Genomic DNA, 26,602 nt, shown 5'->3' on the forward strand with positions numbered 1-26,602 from the left:
AGGCACATAGTTTTGAATGATTCACGGTTAGTTTCACTAGACTTATATTGACCGGGATATAGACCGTGATTACCTTTTGTATTATTTATGAGCTCCCGATATTTCGACGCAGTTACATGCATCATGTTCACGGGTGAAACTGCTTCGAAATATCGGGAACTCATAAATAATACAAAAGGTAATACTAGAAATAAACATAAGATCGCAGTGCGGTTTTTTAATATATTTTTGTATTGCATAATGTTACTTGGCAGAAATGTCGTTTGGCAGAATTACCATTCGCATACTGCTTTTCGCATAATATTACTTTGCAGAATTTCTTTTTGCATAATATTATTTGGCAGGAAACCCTAACCTAACCCACTTAGAAAATACTGCCAAAGGAATATCACGCGAAATGACTATTATGGCAAGTATACATATTTATGCGAAAGTATCATCCGACTAAAAGTTTTCTGCGATACGTGTTATGCGAAGTGTATTTTTGACAAATAATATTCTGCCAGATGAGGGGAACCCTCGCAGTGCCCTTCACTCAGCTCCATAAAATTAAAAAATCATTCATGGGTAATTGTGTAAGATTTTATAATAAACTTCCATACCATATTATAAATAAATAATAAATAAATAAATAAATAAAAATCGTTTATTTCAGATCTGCATTGATCCATAACGGTGTTAGTATAAAAAAACCTAAAAACTATGTTAAGTACTAAATTAATTAATAATAGTACAACTAAAAAATATTTATCTCTAAGTAAAAACTAAAAGCTAGGTATTTGGTTAGACGTGGCCACTCGGAGACCAGGAGAGCGCAAGTTGCCATGCTTTATTTCGCTCTCCCAAAGGCCACCTCCACCCAAAACTTCGTAACAGGGCAGTCGAGGCGCTCGGCCAACACCCTGAGAAGACTGTTGCTGCTGCCGCGTACCCGTCTCAGCATGGAGGCGATTCTTTTCCGCCTAATGGCGAAAAAGTCATCTACTCGCGCCTCAGCGAACATGCCGGACGCGCTGCAGTGCTTCGGCAGCCGCAACAGCATCCTCAAGATGTTATTATATTGAACGCGCAATGCGTTATAGGCCCGTTGTGTAAACCTCACCCACAGGCTGCTCGTGTAGAAAGTCTGGCAGTAGGCTCTAAAGAGCGTCAATTTAACTGCTTTGTTACACCGTGCGAACCTGCGGGCGAGCATGTTGCCTCTCACTGCCGTCGCTCTTCTCTCTCTTTCCAGATCTAGATCGTCCTTCAAGTCATCTGTAAGCATATGCCCCAGATACTTGAAGCGATCGACAACGTTTAGGGATACGCCACACAGCATGATCCTCGACTCCGTAGACGGGTTGTACTTACGAGCTTTGAAAATGACCAGCTCACTTTTGGCCGTGTTGTATTTTAGACCATGCTGCTCGGCGTATTCCTCACATATAGTAACGAGCTGTCGTATCACGTCAGCCGAAGGTCCCAGCAGCGCCATGTCGTCCGCGTAACTTATATTATTAAAACACACATCACCTATATGGCAACCGACATGTGCCCTGCTGAGTGCCTAGATCAGCTCGTTCACGTAGAGGTTGAAAAGGAGAGGCGATGTTAGCCCTCCCTGTCTCACCCCACATTGTAGTCTGTACTCGTCAGACTCCTCTCCCGCCCACCTCACTCGGTTGACCTGGTTGTTGTACCAGTGCTTAAGCAATTCAACATATTCAACGGGCGCTCCCGCTTTTGTAAGCTTGTCCCATAGCTTATCGTACACAACCAGGTCAAACGCCTTTGACAAGTCCAGAAAGCACGCATAGATGGGCGTGTTCCTGTCCTTGTAGTACCTGACAGCTTGCTAAGACACAAAATCGCACATTCGGTCGACAGCCCCGTTCTAAAGCCGAATTGTGCGTCGTGCAGTTTGATGTGTTTAGAAAGTTGTGCATTAAGCAAGCTGTCAAGCACTTTAGCCAATATGGTTGCTAGTGAGATGGGCCTATAATTACTGGGGTCCGACAAATCGCCCGCCTTATTTTCTACAATTGTGGGACTACTAAATGTCCTCGTGAGCTGTGCCGGTAAATACGTGTGACTGAGACACAATGAGTAAAACACACAATATTACTCGTACTGAATTATCAAGTAATAAATTTAAGAATTATGTAAAGCAGAAAATTCCTAAGCTTATTATACCACACAAGATTACATGAACGATAAAACAACGTGGGATTAGCCTTAATTCGACATGATTAATTATTTATTAGGTATTTCATCAATGATGAGGAAATGGATAATCCAATGTATGTACTAGAGCAGGCTCCAATAAGATGTTCGTTTGCAAAAATAGCGCACCGCAGTTTGACTTCTGATCCTTGTAGTGGGGTTCCTAGCTAGGGCTCCCGGTATCCGTGTTATACGCCGAAACGAATACCCGTGTTCTTAAGCCCGGCGGTACTAAGAACCCGGTTTACACGTAACCACCGGGATTCGAAATCGTTTCGAAGGAACGTTCCCAAGAAACGTATCTCAGACACGTATCTCCGTTTACACGGGTACTTAAGACCGTTCCGAACGGGTCCGAATACTCCGAACCAGTTTGAGCCAATGTACAATGGTAACAAGGTCCACTAATATTATGTTGACTTCAGATGAATTCGTTTGTCGTACGATTTTTAAAGTTAAACTTTTATTCTATCGCCCCAATTTATTAAGTTAAGATTAAAACCGCGATTTTAATACCGTAAATCGAATTAATTTCCGATTTTTTTTAGTAAAATGCCTACAATCCGAAAAAAGTTTCATCGTGGTTTCATAAAACCGCACAATTACTTTTTTTATATTATTTTTAACCGTATTGATAAAACATAGGTACTGAGCCATCTTCCTATGTTTAATAGTAGGTATATACATAATTTTTATTTCAAACTATTTATATCATTTAATAAAAGCGATTGCTTCTAAGCTAATTACATAAATTTGATATCGATCATAATTTTTGTTTTATAATTACATAATGGTATAGTATTTTCGTAAATAATAGGTGTGCAGACAGAATACAATATTAATTAAAAATAACAGTTATATATATATTAATAGGCATATTAGGTTCACTCAATGTATCTCCTGCGGTAGTTGACTGATGTCACAGTTATTTAGTAGGGCGTCGGCAGCGTATAAAGGTGGATTCCTCTCGATCTTCGTGGTGCAACATACTTGCGTCCCACAGTGCGGCGTGTTGTCTCCTCTTCTTTTTTCTATCTTTGTAAACTCTATCACTTCCAATATTTTGTCCTCCTACCATCTTTACGCTGACAGCCTTCAAATATACTCCCAGGGCTCTGTTGCCGATCTACAAGAGACTATCTGCGCCCTGAACACTGACTTAGAAAGCATTTTAAATTGGAGTAAACGTTACGGTCTTAAGGTAAACCCTACTAAAACTCAGGTTATGGTAATAGGTAGCTCAAAGCTTACTGCCCGGATTGATGTTGGTTCTCTACCTGCCATTGTGTTCGACGACATTCCCTACTCTCTCCAGGTAAAGAATCTCGGTGTCAAGATGATCCAGTCTCTCTTGGGCACCTCGGGTGAGTGAGATTATGTATTATTAGTGAGAAAATGTTTGCTGTAATTGCATCACTCCGCGGACTGCGAAATTTCTTCTCTTACGCCACTAAGATTGCGCTACCTCAATTCCCTTATACTGCCTATATTAGATTATGCTGACCACTGACATTTGCTATCTGGATGTTACAGAGAACCAGCTGAATAAACTTGAGCGCCTCCAGAATATCTGTATAAGGTTTATATTTGGCTTGCGCAAATATGACCATGTGTCACCGTTCCGTTCTCAGCTCAAGTGGCTTCCTGTTCGTCTTCGCCGTGACTCTGATATTCTCGCTCTTCTATATGGCATTCTCTTTAACCCCGCTGCACCACCTTATCTCAAAGAGCGTTTCAAGTGTCTCTCTACTATCAGATGTTCGAAGACTCATATTCTTGCTCCTCCCTCATCTACTTAATTTTATAATACCTCTTTTACCTTTCGGGCTGTTCGGTTGTGGAATGCTTTGCCAATAGAATTAAGATTAGCTAAATCTCTCTCCATTTACAAAAATCAGTTGAAACTATACTTTCTATCTCTGCGTTAAGTTGCCATTTTATATGTATATTGTATATATGTAAGTATAAATATATATTATATTGTTATTGTATATTTATTTGTGTTTTAGGTTTTGTTTTAATACTTATATAAGTAGTATGTTAAGTATGTAGTATGTGTGTTTGTGTTTAATAGTCTCCATATTTAGCTCATTGCACTACCTGTTGACTTTTGTATGAGCTCTCCATTTTCTGCTACCCAAAGGTTGTCTGGAAGAGATCGCTTTTTAACGATAAGACCTTCTGTTGTTATCTGGTTCTATTTTCCCTTAAAATTTCTTTGTAGTTTTACATCTGTGAAACATGTATAATTGGCGCAATAATAGTAGTTTATGCAACTGATACATTATGAGAGGCCTTAAAACACAAGTGTAGTTTTATGAAACAAGCGTTAGCGAGTTTTATTATAGAATCACACGAGTGTTTTAAGGCCTAATTATGTACAGTTGCATACACTACTTTATCTACACACATATCATAAGTAATTTAAGATGCAGTGTTCAGAAGCCATACAGGTAGCACATCTGTAAATATCCATAGGCTGTAGATATTAAAATAATGCTATAAAAAATTATTTTAAACAAATACAGAAACAAACTACTCACTCATATTTTCAACTAAAATGTAAATTACAAACAACAGAATTCTACTTTCGTAACAGCAAAAAACCAAACCAACAAACAAATGACAACAGTAATGGTGGCAATTCGTATCCTCCGTCAAGACCATAGACATAGTATACATACAAGTAGTTATAGACGCGCCATCAAGCGACCGGGGGTAAGAGAAAGAATATATATTCATATATTCATATAAAATTTGGGCAGCATAGGATTTTTTCTGTTTCATTCTTATAAATTTCGGTATTTCGCCATCGCCTCCTACCTATGATGCCACCCGGTCTGTGATAAGGATAAAGCATGGCACTATTATCTCTTTCCTCTTATAGGAATCGCAATAAGACTATCTTTCTCTATCAAAGAGTGTCAGGCCCTTGGTCAAGATAAACTACTTGTATATACTATGTCTAGTATGTCTATGGTCAAGACGAATGTTTTTTTTAAATTATAAGCAAACGAATGAAGTGTCTATTTTCATCTCACTCAAGATCAAATGTCGTGCGGTTTATATAAAATAAAACATACCTACTGAATTGACGTTTCGTATCGATAATTGTTTTAATATCTATGGATACTAGAATAGAGACCCACTTGAGTTCCGACAGCTGTTCCAAATTTAAACTTATGAGATAATAATATTAAAGTACAGATTTTACCTACTACAATACAACAGAAAGGAAAGTTCTCATAGTAAAATTGCTTGTAATAAGATAAGATAAGATATACGTTTATTTGATAAAACACGAGTTACATATATGATGTAAATATGTACAAATTCAGTTCTTTACATGTCTGGCCGGAATTTCAGCATGCAAATATTTATCACAAAAATAATTACAAATATTAAATAAGAAGTACAGAAAAATGTTGAAAAAATGTCAATGTGTGCCAATGTCAAACTACTAAACTAAATTGTCTAAAAATTATTAATTTTAAATAGTTATATTTAATTATTAATGTCATAAAACAATTTTCATAAAACAATTTTTTAAACAAATGCTGGTCATTTAATACAGTTTCTGAACGCATTTTAGAGCAATAACTATATGTGCGTAGATAAAGAATATTTACTTACTTACTATCAGGCGGGTTATGAACGATAAGCAAACGCTCGAAAATTTTTGCTTAGTAATCGTGATATTCATGTCTATAGTCAACGTATATAAAATAATTCAACATAAGAAGATTCAACAGACCAGAGTAGCCATTACTAGCAGTAGGAAGATAAAACAAAATTTGTATTAAGATGGTGCTTCTTACGGTAGTGACATTGGCAGTTGTTGTTAGTGTACTACTGGGGCCCTATTCGAGATGCACAACTGTCAGTTTCGGCTTCAACATCAGTTCAACAGTGGAATGAATCATTTGTTCATCAACTGTGGAAAGTATCATTTGGTACAACCAAAACTCATTCATTGAAAAAATTATGCAACAAAAATCAACTTTGTTTTCTTACTACTATACGGTTTAAAATGGCTCTGAACTCGGCGTGGTTCGGTTTGGTTTCGTTGTCACCTAACTGTGTATTGCTAATGTCAAATTTACCTATTCGACAACACACGATTTCTTCCATTCAACTGAAGTTCAACACGAAACGTCACTTAACGCATGTCAAATACCGCTCCTGTATTATTACTTCACAAGAACGTTCTCTTATTGGAAGGACCGAAATGTTGCCGGACCGAAACCTATACCGTTTTTTGGAAACATGTATAAATCCGCTTTGCGCTACGATACATGGGGTGGAGTTTATGAAAACATATACAAAAGTTTCCCAAACGAGAAAGTGGTGGGAATATTCAGGATGACAACTCCAACGATCCTGGTACGAGACCTTGATATTTTAAAGCATATTTTGGTAAAAGATTTCGACAATTTTGTGTCTCGCGGCGTGGAGTTCAGCCAAACAGGGCTTGGACAAAACCTGTTTCACTCCGACGGGGAGACATGGCTAGGACTAAGAAGTCGATTTTCACCCATATTTACAAATTCAAAGTTGAAGAATATGTTGTATTTGATCAACGATCGAGCTGATAAGTTCACTAATTACGTAAGTGAGATTACAGCGATGACACCCGAACATGATATCCATGACTTGGTGCAAAAGTACACAATGTCAACGATATCTGCGTGCGCCTTCGGTCTGGATATAGACACTTTTCGTGGAGATATTCAGACTTTAAAAAGAGTCGATAAGGAAATGTTTACTCCTAGTTTTGGTATGGAGTTTGACATGCTGTTCCCTGGTGTCCTTAAAAAGTTAAACATGTCCTTATTCCCGGCCTACTTGTCGAAATTTTTTAAAGAGCTTGTTGAAACTGTACTTACTCAAAGAAACGGGAAGCCGTCAAATAGAAAAGACTTTATGGATTTGATATTAGAAATTAAGAATAAAAAACAAGTTGAAGTAGCCAAAAAGGACAGTGATGGAGAAGCTCATACGATTGAGATAACTAATAATGTAATAGAAGCACAAGCCTTTATATTTTACGTTGCCGGTTATGAGACCTCAGCTTCGACCATGGGTTTCATGTTGTACCGCCTAGCATTAGACACTAAAATACAGGACAGATTAAGAAATGAGATAGATGAATACCTTGAGAGACATGGCGGCAGAATAGAACTGGACACTGTAAGTGAGTTACAATATTTAGATCAAGTTTTTAGTGAAACTCTCAGGATGTACCCGATAGTGGACAAGTTACTAAGGAAGGCTGAAAACGATTACAAATTACCGGGAATGAACGTAACAGTAGCTAAAAATCAAGTTGTGGTCGTACCAGTTTTGGGTATTCATCACGATGAGAAGTACTACCCAGAACCGGAAAAGTTTGATCCCGATAGATTTTCTCCAGAAAACGTAGCTGCCAGGCATTCCTTTGCATATTTGCCCTTCGGCCTTGGACCGCGACATTGCATTGGTAAGTAATCAAACTTATTATGTAACTTATTTGAACAAACACGGATAAAACACTCATTTTTAAAACAAATAGTTTTCAATCACAGTGTTAATTTGTAGCTTTACATTTATTTTTGAGTGTACATACTTACATTAATTTCAATATAAAGATAATTTTAGAGAGTATTAAGTATTTTACGAACATTATTACTCCTTCGATTATTTCAAATTACTTTATCGAGTTACGGAGATACTTTAGAGTTTAGATAGTTATAGCTTGGTTTTTTGTTCCTTTAAAGTACAGTGGCAAAAGAAAAGAAAAAATAAATGCAAATAAAAAAATTGATAGTAAATGTTGTAATGACGTGTCACTATAGAACTTTTAGTCATTGCATGCCGATATTTTTTGACATTTCAAAATGGTCTAATGCGATAATTAAATACATATTCAACAGGATTTTGGAAACAATTTTTTTATTAACTTCGCATATATTTCTCTCTATTCCAGGAATGCGCTTTGCACGCGTGCAATCCTGGGTGTGTATAATCAGATTGCTCTCAAAGTTCCGACTGGAAGCTGGCAAGAACACCATTCGCTCCTTTTCCCACAACCCATATCGTATCGTGGTCGCTCCTAACAAGCCCGTCTACTTGAATATTTACCCGCGGTAGGACCTCTATTTTATGAATTGTAAAACTATTTATTCCTTATATAAAAAATAAAATGTTACATTGATGTAATTGTTGTTTTGAATTTCCTGTTTATGCATTTTGCTATTTTTAAATAGACAGACGTACTTTCTAAGAAGACACAAATCAATAATTTTTATGCACAACCCACAATCACAACCCGCACCTATGACTGAAAGTGTCACTTAATGAAATTTTTGGGCGTTATTCGAAAAAAACCTGGAAATCTTAATTCTTTCAATTCTTGACGTTTTTAGATTCAATCCCACTTGGTAGCATTTTCAATTCCGTCAATAGACAATATAATTACTCTATTTATTAGGTAAATTGTTGTTAAATATTTTGGTGTTTGATAACTAATATTGAAAAGTTTTAGATTAATCCAAGAATATTTGATACTTTTACTTTGGGCCCTTAAGTTAAACCTGGAGTTAATTGTAACTCCACGTTATTGGCGACTATTGTTCTTGTAACCATGGGGTTACCAGTACAATATGACCCCGGGTTAGAGGGATGGTTTAATTTAAGGGAATAAAAATGTATAGGGTACTCGCATATTAGTGCGAGCGAGATATTGTATAGAAAGTAAATTACATAGACGTAATATATGTCAGTTTTGACACTGTCAGTGACTCATGGTACGGGTACAGGTAGTTGTAAAAATGCGTTTTATTAAATTATCTGCAACACGTTGAAACGAACACTTATTTGAAAGTAAACTGTAAAATTATCTGCAAAATGTTGGAACGAACACTTATTTGAATGTAAACTGTAAAATTATCTGCAACACGTTGGAACGAACACTTATTTAAATGTAAACTGTAAAATTATCTGCAACACGTTGGAACGAAAACTTATTTAAATGTAAACTGTAAAATTATCTGCACCACGTTGGAACGAACATTTATTTGAAAGTAAACTGTAAAATCCCATTCGTAGTATTACTTATAGCATTCCAACAGGTTTATAGTCTGTGGCAGAACTTCTTAAAACCTTAGTAAAAGAAAATATAGATAAAATATCGTTTATTTTAATAAAATTAAAAGACAGGTTTATAGGTACATTGTTAGTTACGTACAAAAATACGTTATCTTAAACAAACTAAAAGTTATATTATCTAAGTTATTTATTTTATATGTTTGCCGTTTTGTAAACTTTGGCAATATTTAAATTGACTGAGCGTGATTTAACATATTATAGCAAACAATGCGGAGCCTGCAAATGCTATTCCAGCCGAGTCATATAACGTACATATTGTATAGAAAATAAACAACAATCAACTTTTCTTATGTATTATGTTCCAGTTGCACTATCCGCACTTGACAAACTGATTAACGTCCACCTGGCGCGCCGCGGCGGTTTACTATAAAACTTTCCATACAATAAAATTTAGCGAACTCTATAACGATGACAAATAGTTCGGTGCAACCGACCCTAAATATCACATACACATTGCGTACACATAAAGGATGACTCGCGTTAGAACGGGCCGTGTCCGGGCCGGAGCTTCCGGCGCTTACTTTTCTATGACATGACAGGTGATCACGTGATGCTTTCCATAGAAAACGAAGCGCCGGAAGCTCCGGCCCGGACACGGCCCGGTCTAACGTGAGTCATCCTTAAGTCACTAAAGACTATCATAAATTAATGCAATACCCATATTAATAAGCTCTCTTTTTACTCTTTTACTTTCTTCACTTACAAAAATTGTGTCATATAATTTTGCAGCAAATCACAAAAGAGATAAAGATGGGGCTGTACGGTTCGTTTTATGACTAGATTATCAAACGTTAGCACTTGGCTTCCTAAGTATAGTGTTAATTTTATGAATTGAGGTTGTTTACTCAAAGAGTCTTAAAAATACAATACCATTGAGTGGTAAACCACAAATTAGAATAACATCCTCGTAGTAAAAGCAGATTATAACCGCCTTGAAATGTTAGTATAGATAAACGACACTATTTTTTAACAATAGCCTACAAAATACACTAACTAAATAATGGCTAACATAACTTTTTTTGCATTTTACAACCGTCGACACTCAAAACGAATATGTGGATATGATTTCACAAAAGATTGAATATGATATTATCTTTTTAGACCATTCATTCAATAAGGAATAAGGTTAAAAATTCAATATACATGCAATGTACTTCTAACTTATTTTGTAAGTAAACGGTTGGCGGTTACGAGAACAAAAGCAGATAATAGTATTGTAATAATACAATGCCATTGTAAGTACAGGTAAGTGAATGAGCTCAGTTGAAATGATTTAAATTATAACATAATTTACCGTACGGCACCATCTACTTCAGCTGTCAAACTCACAAGTACATTTTATACTAGATATAGATACTTTATGAGTCATAATAGGATCACTTTATATGCATCTCAGTATGTTGATCCGCTCAAATCTTGCGTAGCCTAAACCTAAGCCAGTTGTTTCCAGTCACCGACATGCGGAAGCCATCTTTGATATTCAGAGAGATCGGGACTATACTCTTTTCGCAGGGCATCACCTCCATATGAAGTAGCAGTTGATACGCCATCACCTTTACCTCGCATAGGGCAAATCTTGATCCTGGTGAAAGAAAAAAAATGTATGTTTGCGGTGAAATTTAAGTCCAGGGCAAAGAAATAACCCCAAAATGTTGATTTGACACAGAAATTTTGTTCCGGTTAAGTCCGTTTAAGCTAACTCTGCACAGACTTTTAAGTAAGATGTGAAAGAGCCACTTATAAAGTTATATTTTCATAGGAAATTAATAGTTAGAACAAAAATTACTTGGCCTGGCCTGATTTTACCCTATACTTTGTTTTTGACGTGGTTGCATAGGTGCTGCTGGGTTTGACGGGGTTGAAAACGGAGGATCTCAAGTCGACGCGTATATATTTTTTAGTTCAAAGATTAAACTGAATTTTTTTGATTAAAACTGCAAGGAAAATGAAAACACCAGTTTCGTTTCCTACTCACCAATGCAGTTCCTAGGCCCCAATCCGAAGGGCATGTAGACAAAAGGATCGATTTTGTGCTTGTTCTCTTCGGAGAAGCGCTCAGGGTCGAACTTTTCAGGGTCGGGGAAGTATTTGGGGTCGCGATGGTACGCCCACGTCAGTATTTGTACTGCTTCTCCTTTGCGGAGCTGCAAAAAATGAAATATTGATCAATAAAACGCCTTTCTCAAAACGTAGAACTTTGGACATTGACTTTTTCCCAAGCAACCGTCTCTATCACTTGCGCGTAATCGTATTGGCATGTGGTTCTCAAAGGATACGATGCGACGGCCACTTAATTGTCGGCGAGCAAACCAGACACATAAAGGTCAATTTACAGTACTTTTCTTGCTTGGCAAACGGTACGAAGTCCAAATTAAACTCTGAAGTAGCATATTGAGGGTTAATTTTAAGCCAAAAATTTGTTAAGTAATATAAAAACGTTGACGGCAGAAGTGCTTTGCTCTAAATGAGTCGATAAAGCTTTACTTTAAATACTTACGATAACATCTTTGGTAGCTTTGTCGTTGGGTTTACCCAGGTTGTAGTCTTTGACACATACCCGGTCCACTACTGGAGCTCCTGGCCATTTACGAAGAACCTCTGAAAACAAAGACTATTGTAGGTAGGTTTATTAAGTATAAAACTACCAACCACTATCTAGAGCAGGGGTCTCCAAACCCCGGCCCGCGGGCCAAATCTGGCCCGCGAGGCGTTCCAATCTGGCCCGTGGACAACGAGTTCTTGAGATTATCACCATCCAGACATCACCAAATGGCGCCTGATGGTGGCCCGCGGAATTAAGTCCTACGTGATCTAACAAACTAGGTAGGTATACTTCCTGTTCTTAAATTTTATCATATCTCGTAATAAGAACTACCCTTATAAACAAATTCACTTTTACTTGTTTTTAACATAAATATTTACGTATGTACCACGATGCTCTTTGTCTAGAGTAGCACCTATAAAGAAAGCTACAGTTCCTAGGTTAGAGCTTGTTGCTCCTTCGCGTGGAGCTTAACTGACCGTGAATGTCTGTAACGCATGCGTTGCATACAGGTTGAAAATGTACCGTAAACCGGGGTGAATAGGGACGGCTGGGGTGAATAGGGACAAAACTTAAAATGTGATTTACCTGATAATTTCTTAGAAAATATTCACAAAAATTGCATTATGTGATTGAAAATAATAGTAGAATTTGTATGATACAATTTCTGTAGGTATTTTTTAAAGAAATTGTCAGGTAAATCACAATTTAAGTTTTGTCCCTATTCACCCCAGCCGTCCCTATTCCCCTGGTTGATGGTATACTAAAATCTCACCTGATATGACCTGATCCAAATACGTCATATGCTGCACCGAATTATAGTCCAACTTCCCGTCGTTTTTCGTCTCATTCTCGTTGATCTCCTGCAACAGCTTTTCCTGGCAGTCAGGGTTAACAGCCAGCTCGTAGAGAAGGAACGACATAGTCGTGGAGACGGTGTCGTAGCCGGCGAAGAGGAAGATCACCGCCTGGGCCACCAGGTCTATGTCGGACCACACTGGAAAACAATAATTTATTTTCAAAAATATTTGAATTACGTAATGCAAGTATATTTTCCTTGCTTAGTTAGCCTGTGCAAGAACAGTTCTCAATGAAGAGATGTATGACTCAACCTCTATGTAAGCATGTCTGTAAGAGATGCGAACGCGATAAACATAAGCATTCAGGTAAAGCATACACTCCAAACTTCTCAAAAAATTTCTAGTGATGATCACTCGACCCATGTCATGAGTGAACGTCCTTCCTTCCGTCCGTCCTTCTAGTTTATGGGTATGGGTGGGTACAAAAAATATAACATGCAGTTATTATCATAATGTATTACTGTGAAACATATGTAACAGCTCATAATTGGATGCACTGGGTACATGGAGAGGTGAATCTCCACGGAAATTAAATTTATCTCTATAAGATATCTTTGCTGCCGAGACTTGTATGATTGGTCTTACGATACACTCTTACCAGTTTTGTTTTTAACTTTGCCAAAATCGGACTCCTCGACTGTAGCAAACCCGGCGTGGTCATCTTTTGTGTTTTTTGTGTCATGCGATAGTCTTCCTGAAATAGAAATAATAAAAGCTTTTGTAAATTAAGAAAGAGTCAATTACCTAAGAGCAACCTGACAAAAATGTTTTGATATTACTTTTTTTTTATACCACGACGGTGGCAAACAAGCATACGGCCCGCCTGATGTTAAGCAGTCACCGTAGCAACTTACTTATCAATGCTTATCATTATTTTTCTTGCTACTTATCATTGTAACACTCCTAATTTAAGCATGAAATAGCAAAAGGGTTGATAGAATATTTTGAAATTTCTGCAATTTGAATATCATTGAAAAAAAACAGAACAGGTAATAAATAATATATATAGCCTCGCAGAATTGCAAACCTTAAGTGGCAGTGGGCGGGGCACATTGCTCGCAGAACTGATGGCTGGTGGGGCCGGAAGGTTCTGGAGTGGCGTCCGCGTACCGGAAGACGAACTGCCGGTAGGCCTCCAACGAGATGGAGCGACGACCTGGTGAAGGTCGCGGGAATTCGGTGGTTGCGAGCGGCACAGGATCGGTCGGAGTGGCGAGCCTTGGGGGAGGCCTATGTCCAGCAGTGGACGTCTATCGGCTGACATGATGATGATGATGATGATGATGATGATGATAGCCGGTCAAACAAGTTTGTCAGTAGCAAAAGGCGCGAAATTCAAATTTTCTATGGGACGATTACCCTTCGCACCTATATTTATTTTTCTACTGAAGGAAATACTTGACAGACTATACTTACATGTATCAGAAGCTTTTAAAGTCAGACCAAGACCAACTCTTCATGCCATTTGCAATGACAAAATATGACAATGTCATCGTTAATGTAAAATTTCTTTGATCTCTTTATTCTATTCCAGTAGGCCCGTAGGCCGAGCACATGATTGACGCGACAGTATCTCGCCGCAAGATAGACTACCCGTCCTTTACTAAGTTCGCCTTTGTACATCTTATTATTTGTACCATGTAATTTTTAATATGTATATTTGTACAATAAAGAGTTTACTACTACTACTACTACTATGAATTAAAGGGGGACGGGCAGTCTATGTCGCGTCAAGATACTCTCGCGCCAATCATGTGCTAGCTCGGTTGAGGTAGTTAAGAAATATTTACCTTTCTTGGCTTCCATCAGAAGATGAATCATGTCAGGGCGGTGGATGTGCTGCTCCTCTCGTTGTTTCATGGCTCCAAGTACTACATTTGAGAAGAAATCTGACACCTTCTTGGGAAATACTGCCAACTGAAACGCCTGTAACAAACAATTTTCGGTATTTCACTTATTAACCTTTTGAACGCTTTATGTCAAAAACAAAAACGTCACTGCCACGCCAAGGTACCGAGCGAATGTAAACTTTACTTGAAAGTGTAAAGTTTACTTTGACAGCGTCCGCCATAACCACTATAGTGGTCCTTGGCGCTGTGGACACGACTAGTAACGACCACTTTAGGGGTTCTTGGAGTTCAAAGTTAAGTCTTTTTTCGTGTCTCATGAAATCAGTGAAGTTTGGCAATCAATTATTGACTACTAAGTGCTTCTTCATTTTCTATTTATAGGAATAATAGATTACATTAATACATTCCACTACATTACATTTCACGACCGGTCTGGCCTAGTGGATAGTGACCCTGCCTGTGAAGCCGATGGTCCTGGGTCCGAATCCCGGTAAGGGCATTTATTTGTGTGATGAGCACAGATATTTGTTCCTGAGTCATGGGTGTTTTCTGTGTATTTCAGCATTTATATATTATATATATCGTTGTCTGAGTACCCATAACACAAGCCTCCTTGGGCTTACCGTGGGACTTAGTCAATCTGTGTAAGAATGTCCTATAATATTTATTTATAATATTTATTTATTTACATTCATACAATAATGTAAGCGTTTGAGAGGTTAATTGTGTGCATGATTCACAATCAGACAATATACAGGCAAGTCAAAGCAAAGAAATGATGCTGCAATGTCCTTAAATTTAACTTTAAGAAATATGCAGACATGACTTCCTTCTAATTCTCACGGTATATTTGAGGCATTCCACAAGAATGTCGCTTACGACATTAAATTTTAGTACTTCTAAAACTGCAGAGAAAGCGATTTTTGGTCAGCCGGTCTAGCCAAAGTGACAATCGCTATCGCTTCGTCATAGAATCGCTTTGTGTCTCTCTATCACTCTTCCGTATTAGTGTGACAGTGACAGTTGCGTTTTGTTCGCTACGTAGCGTTAGCAATTGGCATATTGTCTACGGAGGCTGGTAATGTTTCATGACTTGGTTAACAAATTGGCAGTACCTATGTTAGCTTTCCGCATTTGATTGAGGTAGCTGCCATGCTAGGCAAAGCATTTCGTAAATGACATTCTTGTGGAATGCCCCGTTTAATGAGGCATCAGGAAAAAAGGAATATGAATTAGTTTTCATCCACAATTCCACATATTGTCATATTAGCTTAAATAATATTTCCATTCTCTTCTTTGGCTTAGATATTACTTTAAACATACTTACAGACATAATCCAGGGCACAATCCTGTATCCCAGAAACCTCATCTTAGTTTCGAAAGTTAAGGCTGTGAGTTCCTTGCTCATTTTGTAGAACTCGTTCTCTTCATGTTGCGAGTTGACGTCGAGGCCGAAGGCGCAGGTGGCTATCACATCGTTGGCGTAGCGCGTTGTCAAATCTTTAGCCTCAAGATCGATGTAGTCAACTAAAAAGCAATGTTGGATAAAAAAAGTATGGCATACGACAGATAAATATCGACATAGAAGGCTGCAAACGGTCGGGTCGCAAAAAGTGTCAGATCCCACAAGCGTCAAGTATACTTAGGAACTCTTATTTGATTTATGTGATTCTGGGAGCCTAATAAACTGGAAACAAATGACTGTCGTCAAACAAGAATTTGATGACTGTAAATGTTTACTTTCGAATGCAAAACTAAAAAATAATTAATAAACGAAAATTATGTTAGACATGAATAATTTTGTCACAAGAAGCACCACCTTGTTCAGCTCTTGAAATTCTACTACAACTTTGAACAATTTTGTACCACTTATTTTGTCTTTCCGTCTAAGTAAACTTACTTTAATATAATTGTTATTTACATATGGCAATAAATAGGTCAGGAAGCTAATTGAAAATGATATACATTTTTGTTTACTACAACAGATTACTACTTCAAGGTCATATTTGATGATCTTTTTTTTTATTTATTATACATATTTTATCTCTGACACCTAGAGACTTTTACAAAACTTTTAAACAATTTTAGTAATTGCCTGTTGTTTGTATATTTTTTATTAGTTTTCTTTTTTTTGTGTAATTCGACATTTAGACTGGATACATCTCTGACAAAGTATCTAATATTTTATTGATTCCTTGTAATTGTTTTTTGTAAATTTTGGTTTTGTATTGCTTGTAAAAATTGACCTGTAAAAGTGGCCCTATGGCCTATTTGCTGAATAAATGTTTGATGTTATCCTGAAACCTTGTTGCAAATGATGTCCATCTAATATATTCTAAAAACGGCTACATGAGTATATACCTTTAGACTGTTCAATCTTAGTCTTTAGGGCCCTTATCATCTGGTCCCCGACTTGTACCATGAATGGTACCATCAGTCGGATCTTGGAGCTGGTGAAAGCTGGGCTGAGGGCAGAACGCATGTCTTTCCATTCATCACCTGCAAATAAAATTAGAGTTAACAATATTCTGGATTACTTCTGAGAGTGCTAGAAAGCTAAAGTTTCGTTTGGACATTTCATTTTACAAACATCGGCTTCCTAGTATTTTTAGAAGGGTTCGTATGTGAATGTGACACTTTGATACAATGCTTCTACATTTTTTTATACCACGACGGTGGCAAACAAGCATACGGCCAGCCAGCCTGATGGTAAGCAGTCACCGTAGCCTATGGACGCCTGCAACACCAGAGATATTACATGCGCGTTGCCGACCTTTTAAAAACCTGTAGACTCCTTTTTTGAAGAACCCCATACTGTAGCCCCTCGGGAAAACCTCGGCAGGGAGCTCATTCCACAGCCGAAGCGTACGCGGGAGGAAATTCCTCTTAAACCGCACAGTACGCGACCATTTAGGTGCTAGGGTGTGAGGATGAACGAACTGCCGATGGCGAGCGGTGCGGTGATAGAAAGCGGCCGTTGGCATCATGTCAAACAATACTTCAGAGCACAGCCCATTGTACAGGCGGTAGAACACACACAAGGAGGCAAAGTCTCTCCTTAGACTTAAAGGTTCAATACCGCTTGTGAGTTTGGGATCGTCGACAATTCGTACAGCGCGCCTTTGGACCGAGTCGAAGGGCTCCTACCTCTACAATTGCATTTAATTTGATGGGATTAGGTGCCATTTTTTATATCAGTCAGTCCTGGTTTTTGCAAAAATCATTTTTTGTTAATCTGAGTTTTTATGAAATGGAAATTTTGGAAATTAGACAAATTTTTATGGATGTGGCATCACTACATAGTATAAAACAAAGTCGCTTCCTACTGTCTGTCTGTCCCTATGTATGCTTAGATCTTTAAAACTACGCAACGGATTTTGATGCGGTTTATTTTAATAGATAGAATGATTCAAGAGGAAGGTTTATATGTATAATACATCAGCCGTGCACGCGTCGTCGTCGTACCGTCACCGTGCGAAGCCGGGGCGTGTCGCTAGTAATTTATATAATAAGAAACGTGTTTTGAAAAGAAAATATAGATATTTTGCGATTGCGATAAACAAAACCTTGAATATAGGTAATCTCACTATCAGTAAGAGCTATGTTGATAATATTTTCAATTGCAATCACTACATTATCGTGATAGTAGTCCTCATAACAACCAGCCCTTGAGACTAAGATGATAAGAATATAATTAATACAAGCGTAGCAATATCATCGTTTATAATAATGTAGAATTGGCAAAAACAATGTTGTTATCTCTAAATAGTAGCAATGTCATGGTGAAGATGAGAAGAACAATTGATAAATCCCTTATCGTCTACATTTCGAGTATGTTTACTCATTATTTTATAAATAGGTATTTTAATATCAGACTTGTTTTTAGTTAAAAATCACTTGTCATTCAGTATTACTGGATTCTCATTATAAAAACGTGACTGGAAAAAAGGAAAAATTTAGCAATGGAAGAAAATTTGTTTGGTTTATCGAAACAAGAACTTACTACAATTTAAACTGAGGAACCGGCAGATCTCGTCGAAATATCTTGTACTCCTTTTTGAGAGGCTGGCCATTAGTAGGTCCTCCGGGACGAGTGGAAAACGAAGGGAGGGCCTTTTCCAATAATTGGGTCTTCCAATTGGGTCATAATCAAATTATTTATACCTCAGTTAAAAATGTCGACACTTGAGATGTTGTATGCGTTTTCATCATTTTTCTTATAAATACATAGATTTAACATAACACCTGTAAGTCTCTGTACCAACTAATCTTATTTACCTAACAAGTAATTTATAGAAAAGTATTGTAAAGAAGATATCATTACGGACAAAGGAGAATGGGCAATTTGTCCCATGGATATATACTGTTGAGACTGTGTTATATAATGTGATTTATATACCTATTTTAGTTATTAAGTTGTGTAGCGTTCGCTACATATTTTATTTTTTTGCCATCTACCGGTGGTTGTTGGAACTTCTTCCATATCAACGTAGGTTGCGTATTTCTTCGGTTTTTTTTTGTTGTTTGTTATGCGAGGGCTAGTGCGTTATCGTTAGCGCGGAATTCTCTTAGATGGCGCTCTAAAAAACCCATGGAACCTTTTTCGGACTGAGATATTTTCGATATTGGCAGGTTACAATTGCGTTGAATTTTGAATTTGATTTCTGATTCGGAAAGAAAAAAATTGTTTTCTTCGGGGGACTTCAGATGGATTTTGAGATTGACGTGGAAAGATCTGTTTGTGGTCCGCGAATATTTTTCAATTGTTTCCTTGTTTCCGCCAAGTTAACCTTTTAATCGAGAGGAACGTTTTCTTCTGAAGTTGCCAATAATAACTTGGAGTGCGCTTTTCTTCCCGTCGTTCCGCGGCCTTGTTGGCTGTAGTTGCCTGCACCAGGACCTTTTTAAGGCCACCGTCGAGCAGTGCTCCGGTGGTGTGTGGTGGCCGTATCAACGACGGGGCGCAGCCGCCGACGGGCAGTCGGCAGTGGATGGTCGTCGACCGGCGGTCAGGTATCAGACCCACGGAGGACACGAGCCCGCATACTGCGTGGTTCAATAGGTCACGGTACAGCGTTGGTTGGCCGAACGTTTTCTTTGGAAAGGAACTAGCAGACCCACGGAGGACACGAGCCCGCATACAGCGCGGTTCGATAGGTCACGGTACAGCTTTGGTTGGCCGAACGTTTTCTTTGGAAAGGAACTAGCAAATTGTCATCGTCTACGGAGCTTGAATATTTTTAAAATTATGGAATCGGTTCCCGTTTAATAACCCTATAATTGTTCATTGTTATTTTTTGTGCCATATTTCTTTTAATTCTGTAAAGCCGCTGTTTTCCGTATTCCGCAAATCTTTACGGCATTTTCAAAATTCTAATTGCCCCTAATTGTCAGGCGAAACTAATATTCGGCATTAAATTTAGGCACCTATCACCCATTGAAACAGCCATTATCGTCCATAATCTCCATCTCATTAATCCATTTCTTTCCTTCTACAGCTAAATTTATACGCTGTTATCTTTCGCATGTACACCAGTTCACGCCAGTGCGGAAAGCGGACCGTCAGAAAAATAATTTGTTTTGGTTATATTAATTTTTTAAATTCCATGTGTAGATTTTTTTTGTGGTGTTCGGAAGTGCTTTACAAATTATACGTGTTGTGCAGAAGTATTTATTTTACTGCAGTTGCTACTCATATGTTTATTTACCTTTCCCAATAGTTTTGTACTTTGTACTTTGACATTTTAACTAATACAGTATGTAGTCTGTGCTAATACTTTATTTACATTTCTCATTCATAATTGTAAACATTCGCGTTAACATCTCAAATGGTCCTGAGATCATAATGTGTTTATTATTCTTGTGTTTATCCTAATATCCTAATGAAATTTGTTTCCCTTATAGGCAGTACTACGTCCCAAATTAAATGTTTAGTTTGAAACATCTGTGTTTTACTCCACGCCACATAACAACTGTAGCATACAAGTATGTTTGAAATTATGTCACGCAGCCGATGCAGGGTAAATCGTCGGTCACCTCTTTCAATTGAACAACAATTAATCTCATCGGCATTTGTTTGTATAGTTAGTTATTTAGTTTATAGTGATTCACAATATGCACCGTAGAATGGTATAGGTATGAAACACGGTTTTGACGAAAAAAAAAATACTTAGCCAGAAATACTCAGTACAATATTTGTTAGCTGAAGTCTTTGAGAATTTAAAAAAACAAATTAGGGCTGGAATCCGAGTATGACTAAGAAAGTTACATACGGTTTAGGAGTCTAAAAACAAAACTGCATTTAAATCAGAAACACAAAATACCTTACTTAGTGTAAATTTTTAGTGTATTTTCCCCATTCCTTTTTGTGTAATATATTATATGTTTATCCTATTAATTTTGTATGTATTTATATCCTTTATCTTTCTGGTACCTTGTTGTACATTTTGCTACATTTGTCACCCTCTTTTCACTTTCTCCTCTCATCTACTCAAAGGTTAACTGGAAGAGATCCCTCAAAGGGATAAGTTCGCCTTTGTGCATCTTATTATTTGTACCATGTAATTTTTAATGTGTATATTTGTACAATAAAGAGTTTACTACTACTACTACTACTACTACTACTTAGTCTCAGACATAGCGCTCATTCCAGACAAATTCGAACGTACAGTGATGTCAGATTGACATCAATGATGTCATTCAGTTATCGTGCATTGCGCTCGTGATTGTCCGTACATGTATATAAATGAAATCATTCAGATATCATTATAATGTCAGTGTCCTTTGAACTGGCCTGTTAGTTTCGATTGGTCTAAAATTTCAAATATTACCTCTCAAAGAAACAAGATTTCTGCCAAACATAGGTTCAGCCTTGGCGTCGACAATGATTCTTCGGTCGACGAAGTGGTCGAAGTCTTTGACGGTGATCTTTTTCAAGAGTTCAGGGTCCTTCACTATGATGTAGGGAGTCAGGAACTCGTAGCGACCCACCAGCCTGAGAAAATATGGTTTGGTTACAATATGTCAGATAATTTAGCCATCATTAAACTGCCATCTTTAAAAAACCAACCGACTTTAGTTAAATATTTTAAATTGCCAATCAAATCATTTATTGTAATATCCTATCAAACATTAAGTAAAAAAAAAGCTTCCGTTATCTTGCGACCAAATGCTAGAATGATATCCCTCCGCCTTTAAGAGAACAAATCCAAATAATATATATATACATAAATACATATACTTTTGTCAGATATGGCCCGAGTGGATAACCATTGTTTTTAAAGACAAAAGCTAATTGAAAAGTAAAAACGTATCGTAATGGCAGAAGCGACAATAAGTCACGTCAAAAATTCCATTCATTAGGTACTTAAGTTTCGATTAAACAATTCTATCTTCACGCATACTTTGAACTCTTTGAAGGTCTAAAACCAGCGAATCCATCCGGCATTGCTTTTTATCCTCTAGATACCGTCATATATCTCTTCGCTATTAGATTTATCAAGTCATGTTCACCTCTCCTTAGGGAAGCTGTCATACGCGCGCATGATGACATCAGTCACGTGTTCCTTCAAGAACGTCACGCCGGCCATGTCTCCCAGCAGCGGGACAAAGGGGCCATGCTTTATGCCATGGTGGGACAGCGTGGTGTAGTTACGGTAGAGCCAGGCGCCGAGCGCGACGAAGGCGCCAATGAGGAGATAAACGAAGAACATTGCTGGAAAAATGTGGGAATTAGAAAAACGTGGCCAAGTGTCGATTCAGACGTTCATACATAATAAACAATGCCTATAACATTTTTGTGTATTTTAATTTCGTTTTGTTACATCAATTTCTTTTATCAGTGGTTTTTCGAAGTTCATAATTCGCATTGCATCACATTAGTCTATATGAAAAATTGTATAAATCAATCCATAAGAATTGCACTGGAATAACTGTGAATTACAATAATTCTGTCTTATTAGTTATGTCTTTATAAAATAAGAAAAATCACTGATTCACTAGACTTATATTGACCGGGACATGGACCGTGATTACCTTTTGTATTGTTTTTGAGCTCCCGATATTTCGACGCAGTTACATGCATTTTGTTCACGGGTGACTAACCGTGAATCATTCAAAACTCTTAAATCACTGATTGGCAACAGGAATGCTAAAGACGATTAAGACTATACGATTAATTTTAAAAAGTTTTTAATTAGGATTATTTTAATTCAGAAAGTACGTTTGAATACCGTAATATACTAGTACGTTTTAATTTTTTAATAGATATAGGTACCGTAAAACCTCCCGACTATAGTCCAATACTGCAACTATGGTCCTCAAGTTCAAAAAGGAATGTAAATAAAAAATAAAATAAAATAAAATAAACAAATAAAGTTTTATTTCAGGCAAAAAGTTCATTCGTACACCCATATCAAAATACAATTTAAAATGTATTTACGCGTAAACAACAACAATTGTAAATGTCAACACCAATGTTCCTTTTGGTTTACTCCGAGCAAAAACCTATGTAACTACGTATAAGATGAATAAAGACTTAGGAAAAAACGTGCCTCGGAAGGAGCTACTACCAATACCAACCTTTGGCCTATCCTCGTTTAGATGGCGTTGACGGTTTCGTTTGTTAAAAGAACATGGATCAAAATCATATAAAAATAATAAATACAAATAAAAATATCATATTGTGAGTATATAGTAGTTTATTGTGAGATAAATAAATCATATTATCATATTATTTATCCATATATATATTAATTTTTTGATATTTTTATTTTTAGTTTTAGTCGTGTGTCGATAGATGGCAATAAATTTGTGACTACAAAATTTACTATGACAGTACCCGTCCATCCTGAATATTCTCTTTGCTCCAAGTTTGTTCTTCCATTTAATAAACATACCTTGCCTTAGAAATACAAAAAATACAGTAAAAGACACACCTGAACGAAAACATTAGTTAATTTTGGACACTAGTTGGGAGTTTTGGACTATACGCAGGTAGCAGTGATGGCGTCAGCGACGTCATAATGACGTCATAATGACGTAACGGGCGTCACAATAACGTATAAATGCTACCTGGGTAGTTGGGAAATTTTATAGTAGTACAAAATCTACATTTGTAATTATAATAACAAACTAATAAAATGTAAAACGTCACTGCCAATACATACACATATGGATATACATGTACAAGTACATCCAACGACAAAGTCAAATAACAGAATTAATATAACCTTGACCATGCCAATCAGGCCAATTCGAAAAACCTACACTGATATCAGAATGATATTTGAATGTTATTTAGTTATCGTGCGTCTCGCCCGCGCCAATACATGTATGGAGAAGTACGAGCGAAATGCGCGATAACCGAATAACATGATTCAAATATCATTAGTGTTTGTTCGAATTGGTCTGAATGGCAATTTAAGGCGGTTCCCTTAGCCAGAAAGCGAAAAATCTCCTTATATGATCATGTTTTTCTAAGAGGCGTAACTCGGACTTTTACTCCAACTTTACTCGGTTATTTATTATGTGATACTATAAACAAAAAAAGAAGAAAATACAATCTTAACTTAAATAGTAATTTCATAGCTTTCGAATTTCGATATTGTAGGGTAACGGTTTTAAAAAAATCGACAAAATTCGATCAAAATGGACACTTGGCGCGCATGCTCTTTCCCGTTGTTTCTTGCGAAATGTGACAGAGACAGCGGCAAACCTATGGAACGGCCTTAAGTGGTTTCTGTGGCGCCTATATACCGCCGGTAGTTAACCGGGCGACCTTCAAACTTACACAATGACGAATGTTGATAAACAAACTTTTTATCATAACAAACACGTGCCCTAATGATCAGTTACAAAAAGCTCTAAGCGTCAGCAACGTCACCGGGCGCGTCGCGGCGGTTTACTATGAAACTTTCCATAACAGTTTGGTGCATCATCATCATATACTTAAGAGTAAGTCTCTTGTCGGTGGAGCAATTTCCATGTTTCGCGGTCCTCTGCCTTCTTTTTGACAGCCTGATACGTGCAACCGACCCTAACCCAGGTAGCATTTATACGTCATTATGACGTTAGCGACGTCTTTATGGCGTCATAATGTCGTCATTGTTACGTCATTATGACGTCGCTGACGTCACTTTGCTACTTGGGAAGCCATTATTCTCATTACCTATAGTACTCTCTAAGTATAGCTAATCCACGCACTAGCGCCGTGATAATTTTGTTAATTAACAAACATTTTCAATCATCCACAAAACGAACACTCATAAAATAATATAATAATAATTGACTGCAATACCTTACACCCATAACATACAAAACAAAACACAATAGCTGAAAAACTTTCCAAATATACTGATATAAAAGACGACATAGCCAGGATATAGAAATTAAAAACTGTTACTATAGTTCCAATAGTTTTGTCTACTACAGGTATCCCACACAAATAATATCGAATAGAACACATCCATGACTCGGGAACAAATATCTGTGTTCATCACAAATAAATGCCCTTACCGGGATTCGAACCCGGGACCATCGGCTTCATAGTTAGGGTCACTACCATACTACCCACTAATAGGCCAGACCGGTCGTCAAATATGGCTAAACTAAAGCAATAATTATATATGTTAATATTAAAAATTTAATTAACTACTGCCAAAAAAAGGTTTGGAAACCCTGCACCAAGGACCAATAATATTGCATTATAATTGAAGACATACCTTATTATCGTTTTAACACAGTGGTCGTCAACGTATGTTGTATAAAATTGTCTAACACGTTGGAACGTACGGCGAGTTAGATGCAAACTGGCTGTGAAGTTTCATTCTTAGTGTAATTTCATCCAGACAGGTTTGTGCACCAAAGTGCAAAGGCAAAGTCTATGGCAATAAAATGCCGATTAAGATAAGATAAGGTTAGATTATTTATTTAATTAAAAAAATTCCAAAATAATAACAATCATAATATTCATAATACACTTAAATAATCTTATATTGACCGGGATATAGACCGTGATTACCTTTTGTATTATTTGTGAGCTCCCGATATTTCGACATATCGGGAGTTCACAAATAATACAAAAGGTAATCACGGTCTATATCCCGGTCAATATAAGATTATTTAAGTGTATTATGAATATTATGATTGTTATTATTTTGGAATTTTTTTAATTAAATAAATACGGTTAAATAATAGATTAACGGTTTATGAAGTGCTTAGGTTGATTTCCTATCCGAATTATGTTATCTTTAATGAGTTTTTGAGATAAGGAAAAGAAGACAAACGTGATGGAATCAAGTCGAGCAAAACAAAGAGAGGCACGGCCGTACCATCCTTTTCTCGAAGACACTCAGGCCATTTTCAACGTCCTGTAATTTTGTGATAGCTAAAGCTATAACCCTGAATTTTCAGTGACGTATATAAAGCATAACATGATTTAGAATATTTAGATATATTATATTCTCAATAACATGTAATTGGAACATGTAGTTTAAGAATTATTGCATGTCAAAGTTCCTTAGTTTTGTCACTGACACACTCACGATCATCATAATTCTCAAGCAGACCCACAAGCTCCAAATTTGAAAAGTAATTAGGTTTTAGCATATTAAGCCAATGTAAGTTTTAAAATACTAGAATATCAGTCACGTTTTAAAGATTTAATAACTGCACAAGTAAAGTTTGTAATCCTATATTAATATATGCGATAACAAAGTTACGTTTGTAGTTCCTACAATTAGTAGGTTAAGTAGAGGTACACTATACTTTGTACGATGTGAGTTTGAATGAAGTTGTGTACGAGTATAATTATGATATGTGTATTATATAGTATGAGTATGGTATGGGTATGAGTACACGGAAAGGAGGACTGCCTACAAAACGAGAAGAGATCATTACATGTAATCATTACATGTAAAATGAAGCAAGTCTCGCAACGCAGATCTTCTACTACAAAAAAGTTTTGAGATGTAATGTGAAACCAAGTCGGTTATTTTACT

General features: G+C 37.0%; 4 protein-coding genes across 4 annotated transcripts in view; 2 read left to right on the top strand and 2 right to left on the bottom strand.

The window, feature by feature from the left end:
* The window catches only part of LOC134744461 (cytochrome P450 9e2-like), a 68,941-nt gene that overhangs the window by 32,650 nt on the left and 9,689 nt on the right, over positions 1–26,602 (top strand). The gene's annotated exons all lie outside the window — the stretch shown is intronic.
* On the bottom strand, positions 830–1,477 carry LOC134744002 (uncharacterized). The gene has a single exon (XM_063677635.1). It carries the CDS (start codon positions 1,475–1,477, stop codon positions 830–832), a length of 648 nt encoding a protein of 215 aa, XP_063533705.1.
* Positions 6,391–8,336, top strand: LOC134744475 (cytochrome P450 6B2-like; the record flags this gene model as incomplete). Its single annotated transcript, XM_063678294.1, has 2 exons — positions 6,391–7,684; positions 8,171–8,336. Coding segments are annotated over 2 exons (1,458 nt in total), but the record flags the coding sequence as incomplete, so codon positions are not given.
* Positions 10,183–25,405, bottom strand: LOC134744460 (cytochrome P450 9e2-like). Its single transcript, XM_063678275.1, has 11 exons — positions 25,325–25,405; positions 22,116–22,317; positions 21,434–21,597; positions 16,965–17,102; positions 15,931–16,130; positions 14,544–14,679; positions 13,352–13,447; positions 12,669–12,890; positions 11,849–11,949; positions 11,327–11,495; positions 10,183–10,933 (listed from the first exon to the last, which is right to left on the bottom strand). Exons 2-11 carry the CDS (start codon positions 22,313–22,315, stop codon positions 10,761–10,763), a joined length of 1,599 nt encoding a protein of 532 aa, XP_063534345.1. The 5' UTR covers positions 22,316–22,317; positions 25,325–25,405; the 3' UTR covers positions 10,183–10,760.

Source organism: Cydia strobilella, chromosome 9 (genome assembly GCF_947568885.1).
Source record: "Cydia strobilella chromosome 9, ilCydStro3.1, whole genome shotgun sequence".
NCBI classification, from domain to species: domain Eukaryota; kingdom Metazoa; phylum Arthropoda; class Insecta; order Lepidoptera; family Tortricidae; genus Cydia; species Cydia strobilella.

Excerpts from the sequence above, each read along its gene's own strand:
- LOC134744002 (XM_063677635.1), bottom strand. The coding sequence starts at position 1,477 with ATGGCGCTGCTGGGACCTTCGGCTGACGTGATACGACAGCTCGTTACT.
- LOC134744460 (XM_063678275.1), bottom strand. The coding sequence starts at position 22,315 with ATGTTCTTCGTTTATCTCCTCATTGGCGCCTTCGTCGCGCTCGGCGCC. Across the intron at positions 11,950-12,668 it reads TTTGGATCAGGTCATATCAG|AGGTTCTTCGTAAATGGCCA; the intron begins GTGAGATTTTAG and ends CTTTGTTTTCAG. Across the intron at positions 11,496-11,848 it reads AAGCTACCAAAGATGTTATC|CTCCGCAAAGGAGAAGCAGT; the intron begins GTAAGTATTTAA and ends CATTTTTTGCAG.